Raw genomic sequence first — 16,215 nt, 5'->3', positions numbered from 1 at the left:
CATTTGTGCCACTGCAATATCTTAATTATTTACTGTGTTATATTGTAATTAATTGTGTTTTACTCTCTCAAAACTCTGTAGTCTGTATATCTTACGGGGTTTGGAAGCAATGCACTAATATTAAAGTCATAATCAACACTGCTTCTAAATATTCATGCTAATAAATGACTCCCATGTGTTTGCAGAGTGCCAGGGATAGTCTGAAGCATTTATTTAGCATTCTAGTGGGATCTGGTTTCTGCAAAGTTCACATAGAAGCAGAATTTCAATCTTGTTGCTGGGAAAGCACGTTAGAATTTGCACGAGCAGTGGGGCAGGACACTCAGGAGAAAGCAGTGGTATCTCAGTCAGTCTGTGCCTAAGAATGTCTGAGAGCACTGGGGAGTTGTCAGCTATTTTTTATTCTAACAATTCTGTTTAGTCTATGACAGCCTCCCAATAACTTCTCTTTTTAATAAACAGCTCTAATTTTTCAAATCTTTTCAAACCCGTTGCGTTCCACGGGAGGGATGCTCTGCCTGTCACAGCTGGGGCTCCACTGAGGCACTGCTGCAGCAATCACAGAGTCAGACACATTCCCCAGTAAATCAATTAAATCCTAGAACCCTAAAATTATCCTACTGCAATTGGCTGACATAAATCTCCAGAAAAGCATATTAAGTGTAGGGAGGTACAACTGATTTATTGAGCTACTGTTGGAATTTCAAACAAGGAAATACTGTCTCTCAATCCAGTAAGTTTGTTTAATGAAATGTAAGTTAAGTGTAAACAGTCTTAAAATATATGTGAGTTGAGTCTTTTGGATTAACCAGCATATTGTAAACTGTTCTTTCCCCTTTGAAGTGCAGTTTCCAGAGCTTGTGTAGGTGCACTGCCCCTTTCTGCAAGTATTTAAGCCTCCACTGGTTCAGATCCTCTCCCAGAGCTTCCAAAATAAATTAATGGATTTACCTTTGGATACTTGAGATAAAAAAGAATTTGTTTTATAATCAGAGGAAGGGCAATATGAATATTGCACACAGTCATGATGGTGTTGAAAATGCAATCCAGATGTCCTGATTCCTGCTCCATGCTGGAGTGCAACTTGGATTTCTGTGTGCTCTGTTGATGCCTTGTTTAGAGGATTCTCTTAAATACTTGTATGTGTTTAAGTACTTTGTCTATTGCTCTCACAGAGATGCTTGATAATACTGTTGGCCATATTTATATTGATATTTTATATTTTTTGGACTTAATGATCCTTGTGGGTGCCTTCCAACTCAGGATCTTCTATGATTCTCATTGCTCCAACACCACTTCTTTTTTCTTTTAAGCTAAAACTTAATTATTCCTTATGAAGAGTTTGAAATGCATTTTAAAAACTTTGAAATGTGTGTTAAAAAGTTTGAAATGCATTTTAAAATATTTAACTCTTTATTACAAAAATAAATCAGCATGACAGTACTTTATATTTAGTTTCCATGATGCTCTTAGATCTGTGTGCAGTTCTATGTGGGAATATTTGGGACACTCAACCTTAAGGGAAAATCATTTCTGCCAGAGTCACTCTGCTGACTGTGGTCACAGCACTCCAGGTCTGCCCTTAGTGCAGGAGGCTCTGGCTTTGAACAATGATGTGTTAAACTGAAAATGGTCATGCAAAGCCCCAGTCTGATTAAGTGGACCTTGCTTTAAAAAGTAGTGCAGGAAGACTGAGTATTAAAAAGTGATTTTATTAGTGTTTAATATAGTAATGCCTTTATATGGAGAGGAAAGGACAAGGGCAAGCAGTGAAAGGACAAGGGAAATGGCTTTAAGCTGAAAGAGGGTAGATTTAGCTTGGATCTTAGGGAGAAATTGTTGGCTGTGAGAGTGGTGAGGCACCGGCACAGGTTGCCCAGAGAAGCTGTGGCTGCCCCATCCCTGGAAGTGTCCAAGGCCAGGCTGGATGGGGCTTGGAGCAACGTGGTCTAGTGGAAGGTGTCCCTGCCCATGGCAGGGGGTTGGAACGAGATTGTCTTTAAGGCCTCTTCCAACCCAATTAATTTTGTGATTCCATGATATGTCCGGCTCTCCGTCAGAGCCGGGTGCAGGATGATGGGCTTGGAGTTTGGACTCAACCAACTCTGTTTTCCTTTTTCAGGATCACCCAGCACTGCTGCAGTTTGTAATTCAAGCTGAAGGTAAACATCTGGTCATCGATTTGGAGAGGAATGAGTGAGTACTGTACCCAGCTGCGTGTTCGCTCTGTACTCGGATCTCTCAAGGAGGGTTATAATTTCAAAATTGATGGTTTTAAAATTAACCCGGGGCCAATTTTTCTACTGGTCCATTATAAATGGTCCCCTAACAAGAGAGTTTTGTTCCAGTTTGAAGTATGTGTGTTTGCACATTGCTGATAAAGCAAGAATCTCTATGGTTGTCTGCATTTATGTGGGGCTGGAAATGGACATGTTGCCTCTCAGTGTTTTCCTGTGTATTTGGTTTGGATTCGTCCTCCTTTCCTGTGGTTAGTCCTTTTATTTATAGCAATGTGGAAAATCCTACAGCCTTTGGAATTTTTTTTGGAGGACTCATCCCTCCTAAGGCTGCCTGCAACCATGTTTTGCTCCATGCAGTACCCATGGGCATCTGCTCAGGGAAGATGAGTCAAGACTTTGGGCTTAACCCCTGCTGGAATTTTAAACAGGAGCTCTCTGGGTTTGCTGGCAAGGGGCTGATGATGGGATGTTTGTGCTGTTCATGAGGCCTGTGATCAAAGCTGAGCTCGAGCCCTCGTTTGTGTGCATCTTCTTCCATGTGCTCTTGACAACTCCCCTCATGAGCAGACGTCTCCAGAGAGGGATATCAGGGATGCTGTAGACTCCCAGCAGAGTTTTTAAAGGGGTATAGAACCATCCAGAAGTGAAGTCACTTCTCTGGAAGTCCATGACAAATGGGAAAAGTCATCAAAGTCTTAGTCTACCCCCCAACTGTTCAACTGCTTCTCCTCTAAGAGAATCTCCAGAGTATATTGTGGGAATCCAGAGCAAGACAATGACGTGCTGTTTGTCAAAGGAAAACCAAAGATCAGTCCCAACCTAGGGAAAGCTTTTTATAAAAGTTCCCAAGTCTCTGTGTGTTCTGTAGGTTTCCCTGCTGGGGAATAAGAGCAACAAAGGTATTTTTTTAGTGTAATACAGAGACCATAGATGTAAGTGATGCAGTTTATGTGTTAAGGGGAAGGAATGTGCCTGTGAAAGCAAATGTCCAGGGGAGGCCAAGCCTGTACTGCCTTGGGCTGGTGATGGACAACTTCAGTGGAAAGCAACAGGGCACCTCTTTAGTCCTCTGTGGTAAAAAAAAAGTTTTTCATTTCCAGTAATTTGGGTGAACTTTAACATCGCCCAGCTGTGATAAATTCCAGTTCACTTTATTATCTGACATCAAGCCCAAATCTTGAGCTTTCTTTCTATTATTTTTAATGCTCCCTAGTTGTTTGGAACCTGTCCTTGAAGGGTGTGTGGATCCCCCCTACACAGGTTGCTCTATTCCAGTAACTAGAGGAGGATTTAATTCCTTTAGTAAACAGAGGTTTAACTTTATATTCTCTTAATCTTTGTCAAAGGGCGTGCCTTCCTTCAGGAATGGGAAGTATGCAGCAATTGAGGAAACTATTTACATTCCATGTCAGCGATTAAAAGAACATAAAACTGCCAATAAAGGCCTTGCTGAACATACCAAACTCCCTTGTACCTGTAATAAAGTCAGATTTAGAAGATTGTAAGATGCAATCTCCACCTCTTTAATGTAGGATGTGAAAGTGCAGTAAATCACCTCTGTGGGTTCTGTCTGAATAACTGGAGTTGCAGATGTTGAGATCTGCTGCTTAAGAGATACAGTGTTCATCGGGGAATGTTTTTTAGTTTACCTGGGGTAAACTGGGATTATTTTTTTAAGTTTAAAGGGGTGTCCACCAAAAGATTTGCATTCTGGAAGAGTTGTGTATGGTGTTGACAACATGAGGTTTCTCAGCAGGAGCTCCTAGGTATTGTTGTAGGATGGCACAATTAGTCTTGCCTGTGGTTGGCATTTGTAACACATGAGACAGTTCGTAGATGCCAAACAACAGAAGAGGTTAGTTATGGTTTTACAAAACCATTTCTCCCTTTTCTCCAGCATTCCTGGCTTTGATTTTCAGGAGGAGTAACACCCTGAGTGTTGTAAGTCCCTGCAGAAGTTTTTTCGGGGTGTGTATGTAGGTCATTTTTTACCTGTTTCTGTGAATAACACCATTCATTGGCCTGCAGGACTGGTTTGTGCTCCCAAGGAAAACAGTTCCAAGGCCTCTGTGCTTGTCTGTGGAAGTTGGTGGTTGTGTTTCTTCTGTCTGTAACGCTGGTGTTGGGCACATTGTCACTGGCACGGAATGACAAGGGGTGGCAGAGAAGGTGTGGCCCTGGGGGCATGAAACAACCAGCATGGGCACACTGCTTATTCCAGAGGGTCTGCAGGGTGATGGAGTGAGAAATAACGCCCAGGAGAGAAATGAGAATGTATTTCTGCAGAGCAAACTTGGGGAATAACAACTGGTGGCAACAGGTCAGACTGGACCTCGTAGGTTATGGACTCCGGGGGTGTGAGAAAGTCATCACATACCTGGAGAAGGGAGAGGTGTTTCAATTCCTGCTTCCTGGGAATGTCCAAGGCTGCAGGTGTGCACACAGACCCTGTCTTCTCCAGCCTGCTCCATCTTCCTGGTGTTGGTGTGGAATATGCAGCTTAAAGCGCTGCTGCTGAGCAGTGGAGTGGCCATTAAATCAGCAGCAAGTAGGAGTAGAGACATAAACACAAACACCTTTCCTTGAGTAATAAGTAGCAACACATATAAAGCTCTGATACTTCTGTTGTTACTCTATAATGCTTTCATGTAAAACATGTCATTCCTTGGAGAATGGTGGGAGTGGAGGTGGATGGGACCCCTAAATTACCTAATTTCTGCATTGGGTCATGCAAAAAAAAAAAACCTGGATGTGACTTTCCATGGTTAGGAGGAACAGCTGTTTTGAGTAGTCTTGACATTAAAGTACATTTATTGAAAACCTTAGAGATTTTCCAAGCCTTGAGTTATATTTCAAAACATGATTCAGATGCATTAGGCAACCCCAAGTGGGGAGCAATGTGTTAAACCATCTGTTATCTATGGAAAAATTTAATGTCAGTTTGGTGTTTTCTGATATTTAGGCTCAGCAAGATGTGTTCATATGTACTGGGCAGGATGTTCTTAGTTCTGGAAGAGTTACTGGTACCTGACTTCACAGCTTGGGGGTTGAAATCTTCTGGATGGCTTGCAGCTGTTAAAATTACTTTTGTGTATATTCATTAAATACTTTAGTGATTAATTTCCAGGCACTGCCCATCCATAATTGCAAAACTAAAATTATTTGCAGTGAATTCAATTTGTCAAGGGCAGAGAAGCTGCGAGTTCACGTTGGAAGTACATTTCTTACTATGATTTAGTTGCAAAAGATGATTGCACTCTTGAGAACCTTAAGCTCTGTAGTACCTTAAATGTTTTAGAAACACTTGTCATATGGAGAGATTTCCAGAATCAGCAAATCATCGATCAGCTGCAAAATAAACCACTTTTCAGAGCAGCTGACTGTGCTGGTGTGCATTACATCAGTAATACTGATGCTCTGCTGTTGTGCAAGGGGCAGTATTTTACGCACATATAAATTCCTTTGAAGCTGATTGCAGGGTTTGGGTCTTGGAGGAGAGCAGGCTCATGATTGTGTCAGTGAAACAGAACCCATGTAAGATTAGATCTGAGCTGGAGAGTGGAACAGCATGTGGCTACTGGCTGTTTTTCTGGGACTGGAAACGTTTTACACTCTGTCAGGAATAGGTCTGTATACAGCAAAGTACTTAAGTGTTCTTTTAACTTTAAACATATGAGTAATCCAGGTAAAGTCAGTGGAATTACTGATTTTCAAAATTAATTTCATGCTTAAATGATTTGCTGACAAAGGTCATAATTATGAATGTCAAAGAAATATAACTCTGAACAGATGTTAGAGAGCTTTTTCAGTGCTGACTCCTGTATGCACCTGAGTCTGCAGCAGATGAAGATAAAAAGCTGAGATAAGTGGAGGGCATGTCAGGGTGAGTGTGGAGGTGGGATAGCTTTGCCCTGAAGACATCCACAGCATTCCAGGTGTGTCCTGGACAGTTCCCTCCTGGTGGGACTTGTCCAGCTCTGCAGAGGGAGCAGTGAGGGTGACATCAGTGTGGTTGTGGCTCATGAGCCCCTGGCAGTGACCATGGGAACATGGAAATGGAAAGAAAAAGCTTGAATATTTTAGAGAAGCTGACTTCACTATTCATTTCCCCATAACTTTATGCTCCTTTTTGTCAGGTTTATAGCACACCCTTAACAAAGCAATATGAAAAAGGCAATATAGAAAGTTAGATTGCTGCTTTTTAGTCCCTCAGTAAAAATTCTTCTGTTTTATCAGGAGGCAAAATCCACCTCAGGCCACGGTATAAGCCTCCATCTTATCGTATAAATCCCTTTGAATGTCAGACATCTCCAGAGGTTTAGATCATCTCTGACTGTCCCCCTTGCACATTTACAACTTCTTCATGGAGACACAGTGCCCAGGATGTATTGGGATGGAATGGCCCAGTATTGGAGGTCACTTTGGAACCTCAGCTCCAGGACTGAGGAGGCTCCAGCAGCATTTCCTGGGCTGAAGAGCAGGCAATAGCCATCTTAATGCACGGTGCTGGTGTGACCTGTTCCAATGAGGCTTTAGCATTCAGAAATATTTTATATTCTTTTTGTGGTTAGAAGAAAAGAAGTCGTTCTCTCTTCTTTTCTGCCTGATCTTTGTGAATAGGAGCCCTGATTGGTGTTCAAGTGACATTGGAGCTGGATTAATTTAACAGGGAAACAACCCATTTCCAGTGCCAAAGAAAATAGCTGACAAGATTTGTTAATGAATTGACTTGCTTATGTAGAATCAATGGCTTTTAAATAGTGACAGAGGAAACAAATCTAAACAAACAAATCCCAAATAGAGAGCTGGGACCTGTCAGAATATACTTACTATTATAATTCTGTGCTGTAGCTTTGCCAAAAAACTGTGACCTCAGCCTGTTTTATCTGCAAGTGCTGGAGCTGGCAGCTGTACTGCAGCGTTTCAGAGTGAGCTGACAGTTGGGATTTCACTGTAATTGAAGTAAAAGTTTCACTTTAATGGAAGTAAGGGTTTTTCCTTTCTGCAATGGCAACAGTCAAATGGTCTAAATGACAGTGAAATGTGAAAGTTCAGCTATCACTGCTTACAGGAATGATCAGTCTGTGGCTCTGAGGGTACAGGTATTTCCCACATTTTTGTGGTCTAAGGATGGCATATTTAGGGTGGGCATTGAGACACCAAGATTTGTTCTATGATTGAGCATTAGCAAATGTGTGGTTGAGGCTACCTTTGGCTGTGCCATTTTGGAGCTGTGTGTGGAAGTGAAAGGGTTCAGCTCCATCAGGAGATAAACTGCTGCTTTCTTGGTCTGGTTTTTTCTCTCCTTAGAATCACAGAATCATAGAAAGGCTTGGGTTGAAAGGGACCTTAAAGATCATCGAGTTCCAAACCCCATAAACATAAAGAGTTCCAACTCCTTACATAAATACATCAAAAGAAAGGAACAATGAGAAAAGATATTTATATCCTGATATAAGATGCTGGAAATGGAGAGGATAAAAAGACTGGAATTTGTATTTCCAAGACCTTCTTGTGGTTGAATGTCATAATCTCTAACATGGTCAAGTTCTTCTCTTCCCATGCCCCATAAAACAGTGGGACACTGGGGCTGTGCCAAGTCCCCTGGAGAGAAGAGAGGACTGTGTCCTACTCACAGCCCAAACCCTGGCTCTGGGGGCATTTGTGGGGTCAGGAGAGCCAGTGCTGCTATGTAGCCTGGGTGTGTGTGAAGGGCTGAGAGAATGATGCTCTTTCTTGATGGAGTGAGAAGTTTAGAAATTTCTGTGTGTTCCACAGAACTACAGACCTTGTTCCCATAGCAAAAAAATTAGTCCAATGGATAGGACAGGTCCTGTTTTCTCTACACGATTGTTTTCCGGAGTTTCCAGAGCTTCATCTGTTGACAGCTTTGAAGCAAGTTAACACAAGGTTTTGCTTGTTCACTGTCTGTCAGTAGGAGCAATCCTAGAGCTGGCCCTTCCAATTAAAGATATAACAATAATAGTGAGGCAGATTCTTGCTGGTGGAATCAATTTAATAAAAAATTAGTGTGCTTTAGGTTTTGCTCTCTGAATATATTGCAGCAGTCGAATATGATATTTTTCAGAACTGTGTTTTAATCTCCCTTTGCACTGCAGAATGTGAGGTTTTCAGCATTTCAGTTTGACATGGCTCAGCAGAGAGGATGGGAGAAGAGCTGGCTATCAGGGAACGGGAATGTGTGCTCCCTCTGTGAGCAGGCTGAGGTCAGCCCATCTTGAACATAATGAGCACACAGACAGAATGCAATCATCTAGGAGCTTAAATTAAAAACTAAGGCAGAGACAAGAGATAAAAACAACTTTCTGGAAACCTTGTAATCTGCTGATAGTCCAAGTCCAGCCCACGTGGCACAGGAGCATCGCATGTCTGAGGTCGTCCTGCAGGTTGGCAGGCAAAGGACGGGTGGGTCCAGCTGGACCCAGCTTTGCTGACAAACCTCCCGAGGGTTCCTCATGTATTCCTGATATCTGCTCCTTGGGCAAGTTTCAGAAGCCTTCTTCTTGTTGGTTTGTTGTTTGGGTTTTTTTTTGTTTTTGTTTTTGGTTGTTTTTTTTTAATTTGTTCTGACAGTAACAAGCAGCGTTTCAGTAGCAGCGTGGGGGAAATACTCAATTCTGCTCTGCACTGTCGGTGCCCCAGCACTGCCCGGGTTGTTTGATCTCCTTTTCACAACACATGTAAAGATATCAGGCCAAAACCAAGAGAATTCTCCTGTTTTTCAGAAACATTTGTGAATATTGCTTCTCTGCCTGGGAAGCTGAGCAGCATCTCCACGAGGCACGGGGCTGGGCACAGCACATGCATCCCCAAGGCACAAATTACACATCTAAGAAGGAAAGAACACCTTATTGTTTTCTTTAAACACCTCTGTGATGGACTTTCTATAGGTCAGATTGCTGCAGCTCTTGGCACCTGTTTGTGTTATAGTTCATTCAGTGCTGCATCCAGCTCTGGGGTACTGAGAACAAGGACATGGTCCTGTTGGAGCAAGTCCAGAGAAGGCCATGAAGATGATTAGAGGGATAGAACACCTCTCCTATGAGGAAAGGCTAAGACAGTAGGGACTGTTCAGCATGGAGAAGAGGAGGCTCCAGGGAAAACTTAGAGCTCCTTCCAGTGCCTAAAGGGACTCCAGGAGAGCTGGAGAGTGACTTTGGACAAGGGTCTGGACGGACAAGACAAGGGGGAATGGCAGGGTTAGATGGGATATTGGGAAGGAATTCTTGGCTGTGAGGGTGGGGAGGCCCTGGCACAGGTTGCCCAGAGAAGCTGTGGCTGCCTCATCCCTGGAAGTGTCCAAGGCCAGGTTGGACGGGGCTTGGAGCAACGTGGGTTAGTGGAAGGTGTCCCTGCCCGTGGCAAGGAGTTGGAATTGGATGATCTTTAAGGTCTCTTCCAACCCAAACCTTGCCATGATTCTATGGTTCAAGTAATTGAACTTCCTGAGTTTGCCCCCCTAGGATTTTATCTGTGTGGTGGATGGCAGAAGGGATATAACAGCAGCAGGAGGAGGAGAATCACCTGTGTCCTGGCAATATGTGTCCATATCAGAACAAAGTGGGAAAAAAAGTCACAACAGTAGAAAAAAAAAGAAAAAAAAAGGCAAGATGCAGGTATTTGAGGTCCTTATGTCCTTCTTTTTTCGGATACTGAAAATTCATGTCCTCAAGTTTTTTTCATAAGCTTAAAAAAACCCAACAAACCAACCAAAACCAAACCAAATCAAAAGCAAACCCCTGATAATATTGTCACAGTTATGCTTAAATCCTAAGGTTTGGCAGCTTTGCCATGCTGCGGTCATGGAGTTTAGATGAATGAAAGTCAAGAAGAAGATTTTTTTTCTTCCCCACACACTCTGTCCCACGTGATTTGTATTTTGAGGTCCTGAGGAGATGCTTTTACATTCCCAAAGCCTTAAAAGAACAAAGATTTATGAAGAACTGAGTGTAGGAATTTTTTTAAGGAGTTAAGGAGAAACAAGTGATCCTGTTCTCATGAGGAGTTCATACCTTAGTTTCCTTTAAAAATCTCAGTCAAGTGAGTGCAGGAACTTCCACAAAAATTTCGGTCTAATCTGTCTCTCTTTCCCCCTTTTTCTTTTCCTTTCTTCCTTCTTTATTTTTTCTTCTTTATTTTCTCTCTCTCTTTTTTTTTTAATCTTTTTCAGAACTCCTCTGGGAGGGATTTCCAGGTGTACGTGAATTCCCACAGGCACAGCAGGGCAACCGTCAGCATTTTAAGTTTCTTTTCTGCCGGGGGTGCAGTTGAGGTGGTCACTGTGCACAGACCCCCCCCTCTCCAAAAATATCAGGGTCCTCCTCTCTCACTAAGTCCGTGGAAGGAGGAGGGAAAGCAGGAGGAAGAAGTGTCAGCAAGGAGAGAGATTCCTGGATGTTTCTTTGGGCACGGCGGGATTCAACACCACTGATGTAACGGTTTCTTTTCCATTTTTTGAGCGCGGCATGTGTGACTCAGGCAGCAGGCATGTCTGCAGAGCTTGCCTGCTGCAACAGCTGTGCCTCTGCAGCCACTCAGGCAAGCTCTGCCTCTTGAAAAAAATTTAAAAAAGGGAAAGAAAAGGAGAGAATCAGACTGAAAAAAAAAATAAATTAAGATGTAAAGAGAGAAAAAGCCGGATGACAGGTACGTAAGGACAAGAATCTCCTGTGTAGGGCTGAATTCGGAGGAGAAGCAGATACTTTCCTGGATGTTAAATTTGAGAGTCTTTCCAGAAAGTGTCAGCTCCTTTCCAAGTGACAGAGCAGTTTCTCAGGGCTGCAGAGGGTGGCAGAAAGCTCTGCTGGACAAACCCATCCCCTCCTGCAGAGCACAGTGGGCCAGGAGGTGCTGAGCCGTGTCCAGGCCAGGTCACCTCCCACCACCCACAGGGGAAGGAGGGATCACAGTATTTCTTTATTTCCTTGCCCTCCAGCAGAGCCTCGAGGATGAATTTGTTCACATTTAGAAGATGAAAAGCAGGGTATGAGCACTGAGATATCAGCCAAGAGGGCTGATGCAAAAAGCAGAGTCTATATGAAGGGCCTGAGTGGGGAGGAAATACATATATGGAAACATAAGCTTGGCAATAGGGTGCTTTTTTTCCCCTTCTTTGATGTCTGGGCTCAGTAATCCAGACAGATTCCTTCAAGAAATTGGTCCAATTTATTCCTGGGCTTTTATCTTACTACCTGCTACTTGTTCATTTGAAGGAGCTGTGAAAAAAGTCGAGTACCTGGCTGGTGTGGAAATGTACTTTTTGTATGAATAAGGTAATTTGAGTATGCTGTAATGTTCCCCTGAAATGGGACTGTTCTTGGCAATCTTTGTTTCCCCAGTCCTCCTGGGATGGGAGCAGAGCCTGCCTGTTCCTTCATCTGACCCACATATCTGCACTTTCTGTGTTGCTCAGTCCAGGAAAAGCACACTGTCCTCTTCCTATCTGATGCTCTTGCTTTCCCCAAGGAAAAAAAAGAGTTATGTTCAGTCAGGGCTCGGTTTCAATGCAGTCTTTATCATGTTACATATTTTATCTGCCTAGCATATCCTGCTAGTGCTTAGGTATGAAAAGGTCATGTTTTATAACAGTTTTTCTGTGCTCTGATCAAAATAAGTAAAGTTTTGGCTTCAGAAAAGTTGTATATGACATTTAGAAATAAAGTAAAGCAAGATTTCTCACCAAATTAATCAGAAATACAGATACACAGCCCACTCTGACTTCAGTGGAATGGTTCCTCATTTACATGAGACATGAATTTGTTACATATAATTGTTAGTTTTATTCGGGATATTACATAAATTAAAAAACACAAAAGAAAAAACAAAAACCCAAACAAAACCCAAACCCAACCCAAACAAAAAAAAAACCAAACCAAGAAAACAACTGAAGGGAATTAGGAAATGGAAGTAGAGATATTTTCACAACTTAGTATTTGCTCCATCTCTGAAAACCATAGAAATAACAGTTTTCTTTACATTACGTACAGCCCCTCGTATACAGCTTAGAATTTTTGCCTGCTATGACTTGTGGTTTACAGGCAGATTCTGCCTTTTCTCCTCAACACTGGTCTCTGCTTGCCCTTTGTGCTCTCCATCTCCCTTCCCCTCCCAAGTGACAGGTAAACCAAATTCCACATTACCCCAGCCATCCCCCAAAATTGTTTCTCCTTGCTCTAATTGAACTCTAAGGCAGTAAATGCCTTATCAGTTTTGAAAAAGCAGGCTGGATAATTCCAAGCAGATGTCTCCCTTTCTTAAATCACAACATCAGTTATTTCTTGGTCAGTCTTGATTAGCTGATTCTTACATAATGAGAAACTCTAGTTAATGGCCATTTCTCTGTGGGTTGAACATGCTGAAAAGAACAACTTTGCCCCCAGAGAACAAGAGGCTGATGAGCCAGTAAAATCAAGCTAAATGGAATGAGTCTTCATTGTGAGTCATTAGAAGAGATGACGCTCTGGCTCGGAGATGAAATATCTTTGATGAAGACCAGTTGTAAAAGCACAACTTAACGCTTAATAAATGTATTGGGGTGACTCATAAATCCAGTGTACACATTTGTTTCTCTCCAATATGTGTCAAGTCCAGTGCAGCACCATTTCCTGTGGGAGATGTGTCCCCTGGCTGGAAATGGGCTTTAAAGAGACGCTCTTACAGTCACTGCATGAAAGATGACTGTGCCATAAGTTGGCAGAGGACTCAAAATGAAAATAAGAGTGTTCAACCCCCTTGCATATGGCTGAAAAATGGGCAAGTATCACATGGTGCCTGTAGGTGTATCATAATTTGATTAGATTTGAAACTAATCTAGTTGGAAATGGGGTAGGTGGAAGCTACAACAGTTTAACAAGTTCCACAGACCCCTTTAATAGCTTGGGCAGTTGTAGCTGGACAAATAAAAATCTGACCTACGAAACAGCAGGGATTTTGAATGCTACACAGGGAGTGAAATGTGGGATATATCTCTTACCTCTACATAAGCAGCAAAATCCTCAAATACAAAATAAAAAAATCACAATATTAGTTGGGTTGTAGTGCTGAGGTAGCATAAATCCCAGCAGTGATTGTAACATAAATGCTTCTGAAACAAAATATTTGGGTAGGAGAGGACGAAATGCACTAGAAAGACCTAATTGTTTTGTTACAGAAGTGGGGAGCTATTAGTGCTTTCTGAAAACAAAGCAATCAAAAGCAAGTAGCTGCTATTTTAACTTTTATTCGCCTTTGGGTTGGATTTTGTTCTTTGTTCGCAGAGGAGTTGCGTCATCTTTAAAAGTCTTCATCACTTTATTTTGGGGATGTAAACTGTGGCAAGTTAATGTCTTTCCAAACTATCATGTGGATAATCTTCAAGCAGGGCATGCATTTGACTTTCTTTGAACTCAGAGGCCTAGTGATTTGGTATAATGGTCTTTTTAAAGACAAAACAAAGCCGGCTCTTGTTAGGATGTTTGTATTTAGTAGCACCTGTTTGATCTTTTTAAATAATAAGTGCTGTTATTTTCAGAAAATAATTATGCATTTTTATACAAATTTAGAGGAATGTCCATCAAAATTGCAAACGAGAGTTCCTTGAGAGGAATCACAGATGCCTGAATGCAAAGATGGGTTTATATTGATGAAGTTTGCCCAACATGTTCTGCAAGAAACCAACATTGTCCCTTAGCAATTCCTAGAAGGAAAATGTTCATCATTGTCCGAGCAGCATCAGAGAAACTGCTTAATTTTTTATTTTCCAAGGGGTGAGTTCATTTGTTTTGTTTCCACACCTCCTAATAATTTAATTCAGATCAAAGGTGCAGTCACGAAGACTTTCTGTCCTTCTTCTACAGCAAAACTGACATTGCCATGCACCCAAATCCTCTGAATAACAGGGAGAGAAAATACTTGCACCTTCATTTGTCCCCAGTGCTGGTGGCACCAGCCCAATGCCCCAGGGCAGCATCCCTGTCCCCCCAGAGAGCCCCAAGGGGTTGGGGTCCAGCAGTGAGTCACCATCAGCATAAGAGCCAGCAGCAAATATATATTTTTTATAAGTAATGAATCCACTTAGTAGGAAAGGGCAGGGTAGAGAATGAATTGTTTAACAGATTAATGTGAATGTCTTTTATATTTTATAAACCTCTTAAGTCCCTGGTGTGCTGAGCCAGGTTTTGTTTATGTACATGGAAACATGAAATCTTTTCCAGTCCCTGTGCAAATAACACAGAATTGGACTTCATTACATTGGCTAATTTAACAAGTCCTGAGAGGCTTTTTGTTACTGGGGAATAGAGGAGGAGCCACAGAGCCCAGAACTGCTGCACCAGCACAATCTCTTTGAATGAAATAATCTGCCTTTGCTTTCTGAGCAATCCAGGAAGGTTTTGCCTGAGCTCACAAGAACAAAAATTTGGGGCAAGACCTAGTTTTCCACTGGGGCCACCTGAGCAGACAAGAGCCTTGGTGACAAGCTCCAGCCCAGGATGCTGCTGCAGCACACTGTAATATCAGTTCCTCAACAAACAGTTGGAAGCATCCAATTTTGGTGACGCTCTGAGCTTTAATGAAGGATTTGGAGACCTTTTCTTTATAATGAAAAGCATTAAAATTCTAAGACTGGGAATTTATTTATCCCTCATAACTAGTGGATAATCATGTGGTGCTGAGAAGCAAGGCGTTTAAAACTGCTGCTATTATTGCTGCTATGCCAGTTAAATAGAACTAATGCAAGCACTGCATAAATATTTTAATAGCTTTTTACTGTATTTCTTTAGAAAATGTTTAAAGAGCCACCTAATGTCAGACAGAGATACTTCCTAAGTAAACCCTTGTTAATTCTCTTTTAATGGCTTTATTAACACTGGGTAATTGAATATTGATACATTTAGCAGCCCTTTGAGCATCCTGTTTTATTGAGGTGTTACACTCACATATTGATAAGTAGCACAATGTTAGAGCACTGACTAATTGCATCTTTGCTTAGCTCTGTTTGAACTGGTTCAACATGAAAGATGAAAAGGTAAAGGAGAGCTCTCATTTTTTGTCAACTTTATGTATTTTATATGCGTAGTTTGTACCACTTAATTTGGGTTCATTTTGATTCCCAGTATGCCCAGTTAGTACGAGTTTGATCACACTGTCAGAGCTGGGGGAGTCTAAATATTTTAGCCTGAGAAATGTTCTGTCTTTTATCTCTTCTCTTATGAATAATTTACTTGTTGGTTCAGCTTCAGAAGTGAATCCTGTTCTGCAAAAACATATATATTTTCCTGGGAAAAGTAATATTACAGTGATATTAGCTTTCTCCTTGGAAACTCTCCTTATAATATCACAAGTCTGAAGAGAGGTGGATACCTTGTCTTGTGTTCCTGGTCTTAATAGCCAGCTGTTTTTTTCTGTACTTCCCTGAGAAGCACTGGCATTACCATACACATTTAATCATGGCATGGTTGCTTTTCTCATCTCCAATGTTCTTCTTTGCTGCTTTATGCATATTTTTTACAAAGTTCTAGAAGAGTGAAAATTATTTCAAGAGCAGAGGGACCACAGAAGATCATGCAATGTCTGGAAACCACATCTCCAGGGCTTTTGCTTCTGCTGAAATTTCTGAGCTGGGGGGAATTTTGGAGGTCTTACTAATGTTTCCTCACCTACTGTTAAGACAATTAAAGGTGTATCAGAGCAGGATGTGACTTACCTGTTTTCAGTTCAGAAGGAAAACATTTCCATTTTCAGCAGTAGAACTGAAAGGAGAAAATCCCTCTTTTGTTGGTTTTCCCGGAATTCTCCCATTAGAGCTTGTAGCCAGGTGGGGATCTGGCCGTTCTCCCAGGGAACAAGGGACAGGACGAGAGGAAATGGTCACAAATTGTGCCAGGGTAGGGTCAGGTTGGACATCAGGAGGAATTTCTTCACAGAAAGGGTGATTAGACAGCGGAAGGGGCTGCCCAGGGAGGTGGTGGAGTCACCA

The 16,215-nt window shown here is 41.9% G+C and overlaps 1 protein-coding gene across 2 annotated transcripts in view; it reads left to right on the top strand.

Moving 5' to 3' along the window:
* The window catches only part of ADAM12 (ADAM metallopeptidase domain 12), a 182,026-nt gene that overhangs the window by 45,118 nt on the left and 120,693 nt on the right, over positions 1 to 16,215 (top strand). For both annotated transcript variants that reach the window (XM_017809137.1, XM_017809136.1), the window contains exon 3: positions 2,123 to 2,196. In XM_017809137.1, coding sequence (XP_017664626.1) covers positions 2,123 to 2,196 — 74 coding nt within the window. The remainder of the gene's footprint in view (positions 1 to 2,122; positions 2,197 to 16,215) is intronic.

This window comes from Lepidothrix coronata, unplaced genomic scaffold (assembly GCF_001604755.1).
Source record: "Lepidothrix coronata isolate B3197 unplaced genomic scaffold, Lepidothrix_coronata-1.0 Scaffold25, whole genome shotgun sequence".
NCBI lineage: Eukaryota > Metazoa > Chordata > Aves > Passeriformes > Pipridae > Lepidothrix > Lepidothrix coronata.
This window is presented reverse-complemented; position numbering and strand designations above follow the sequence as displayed.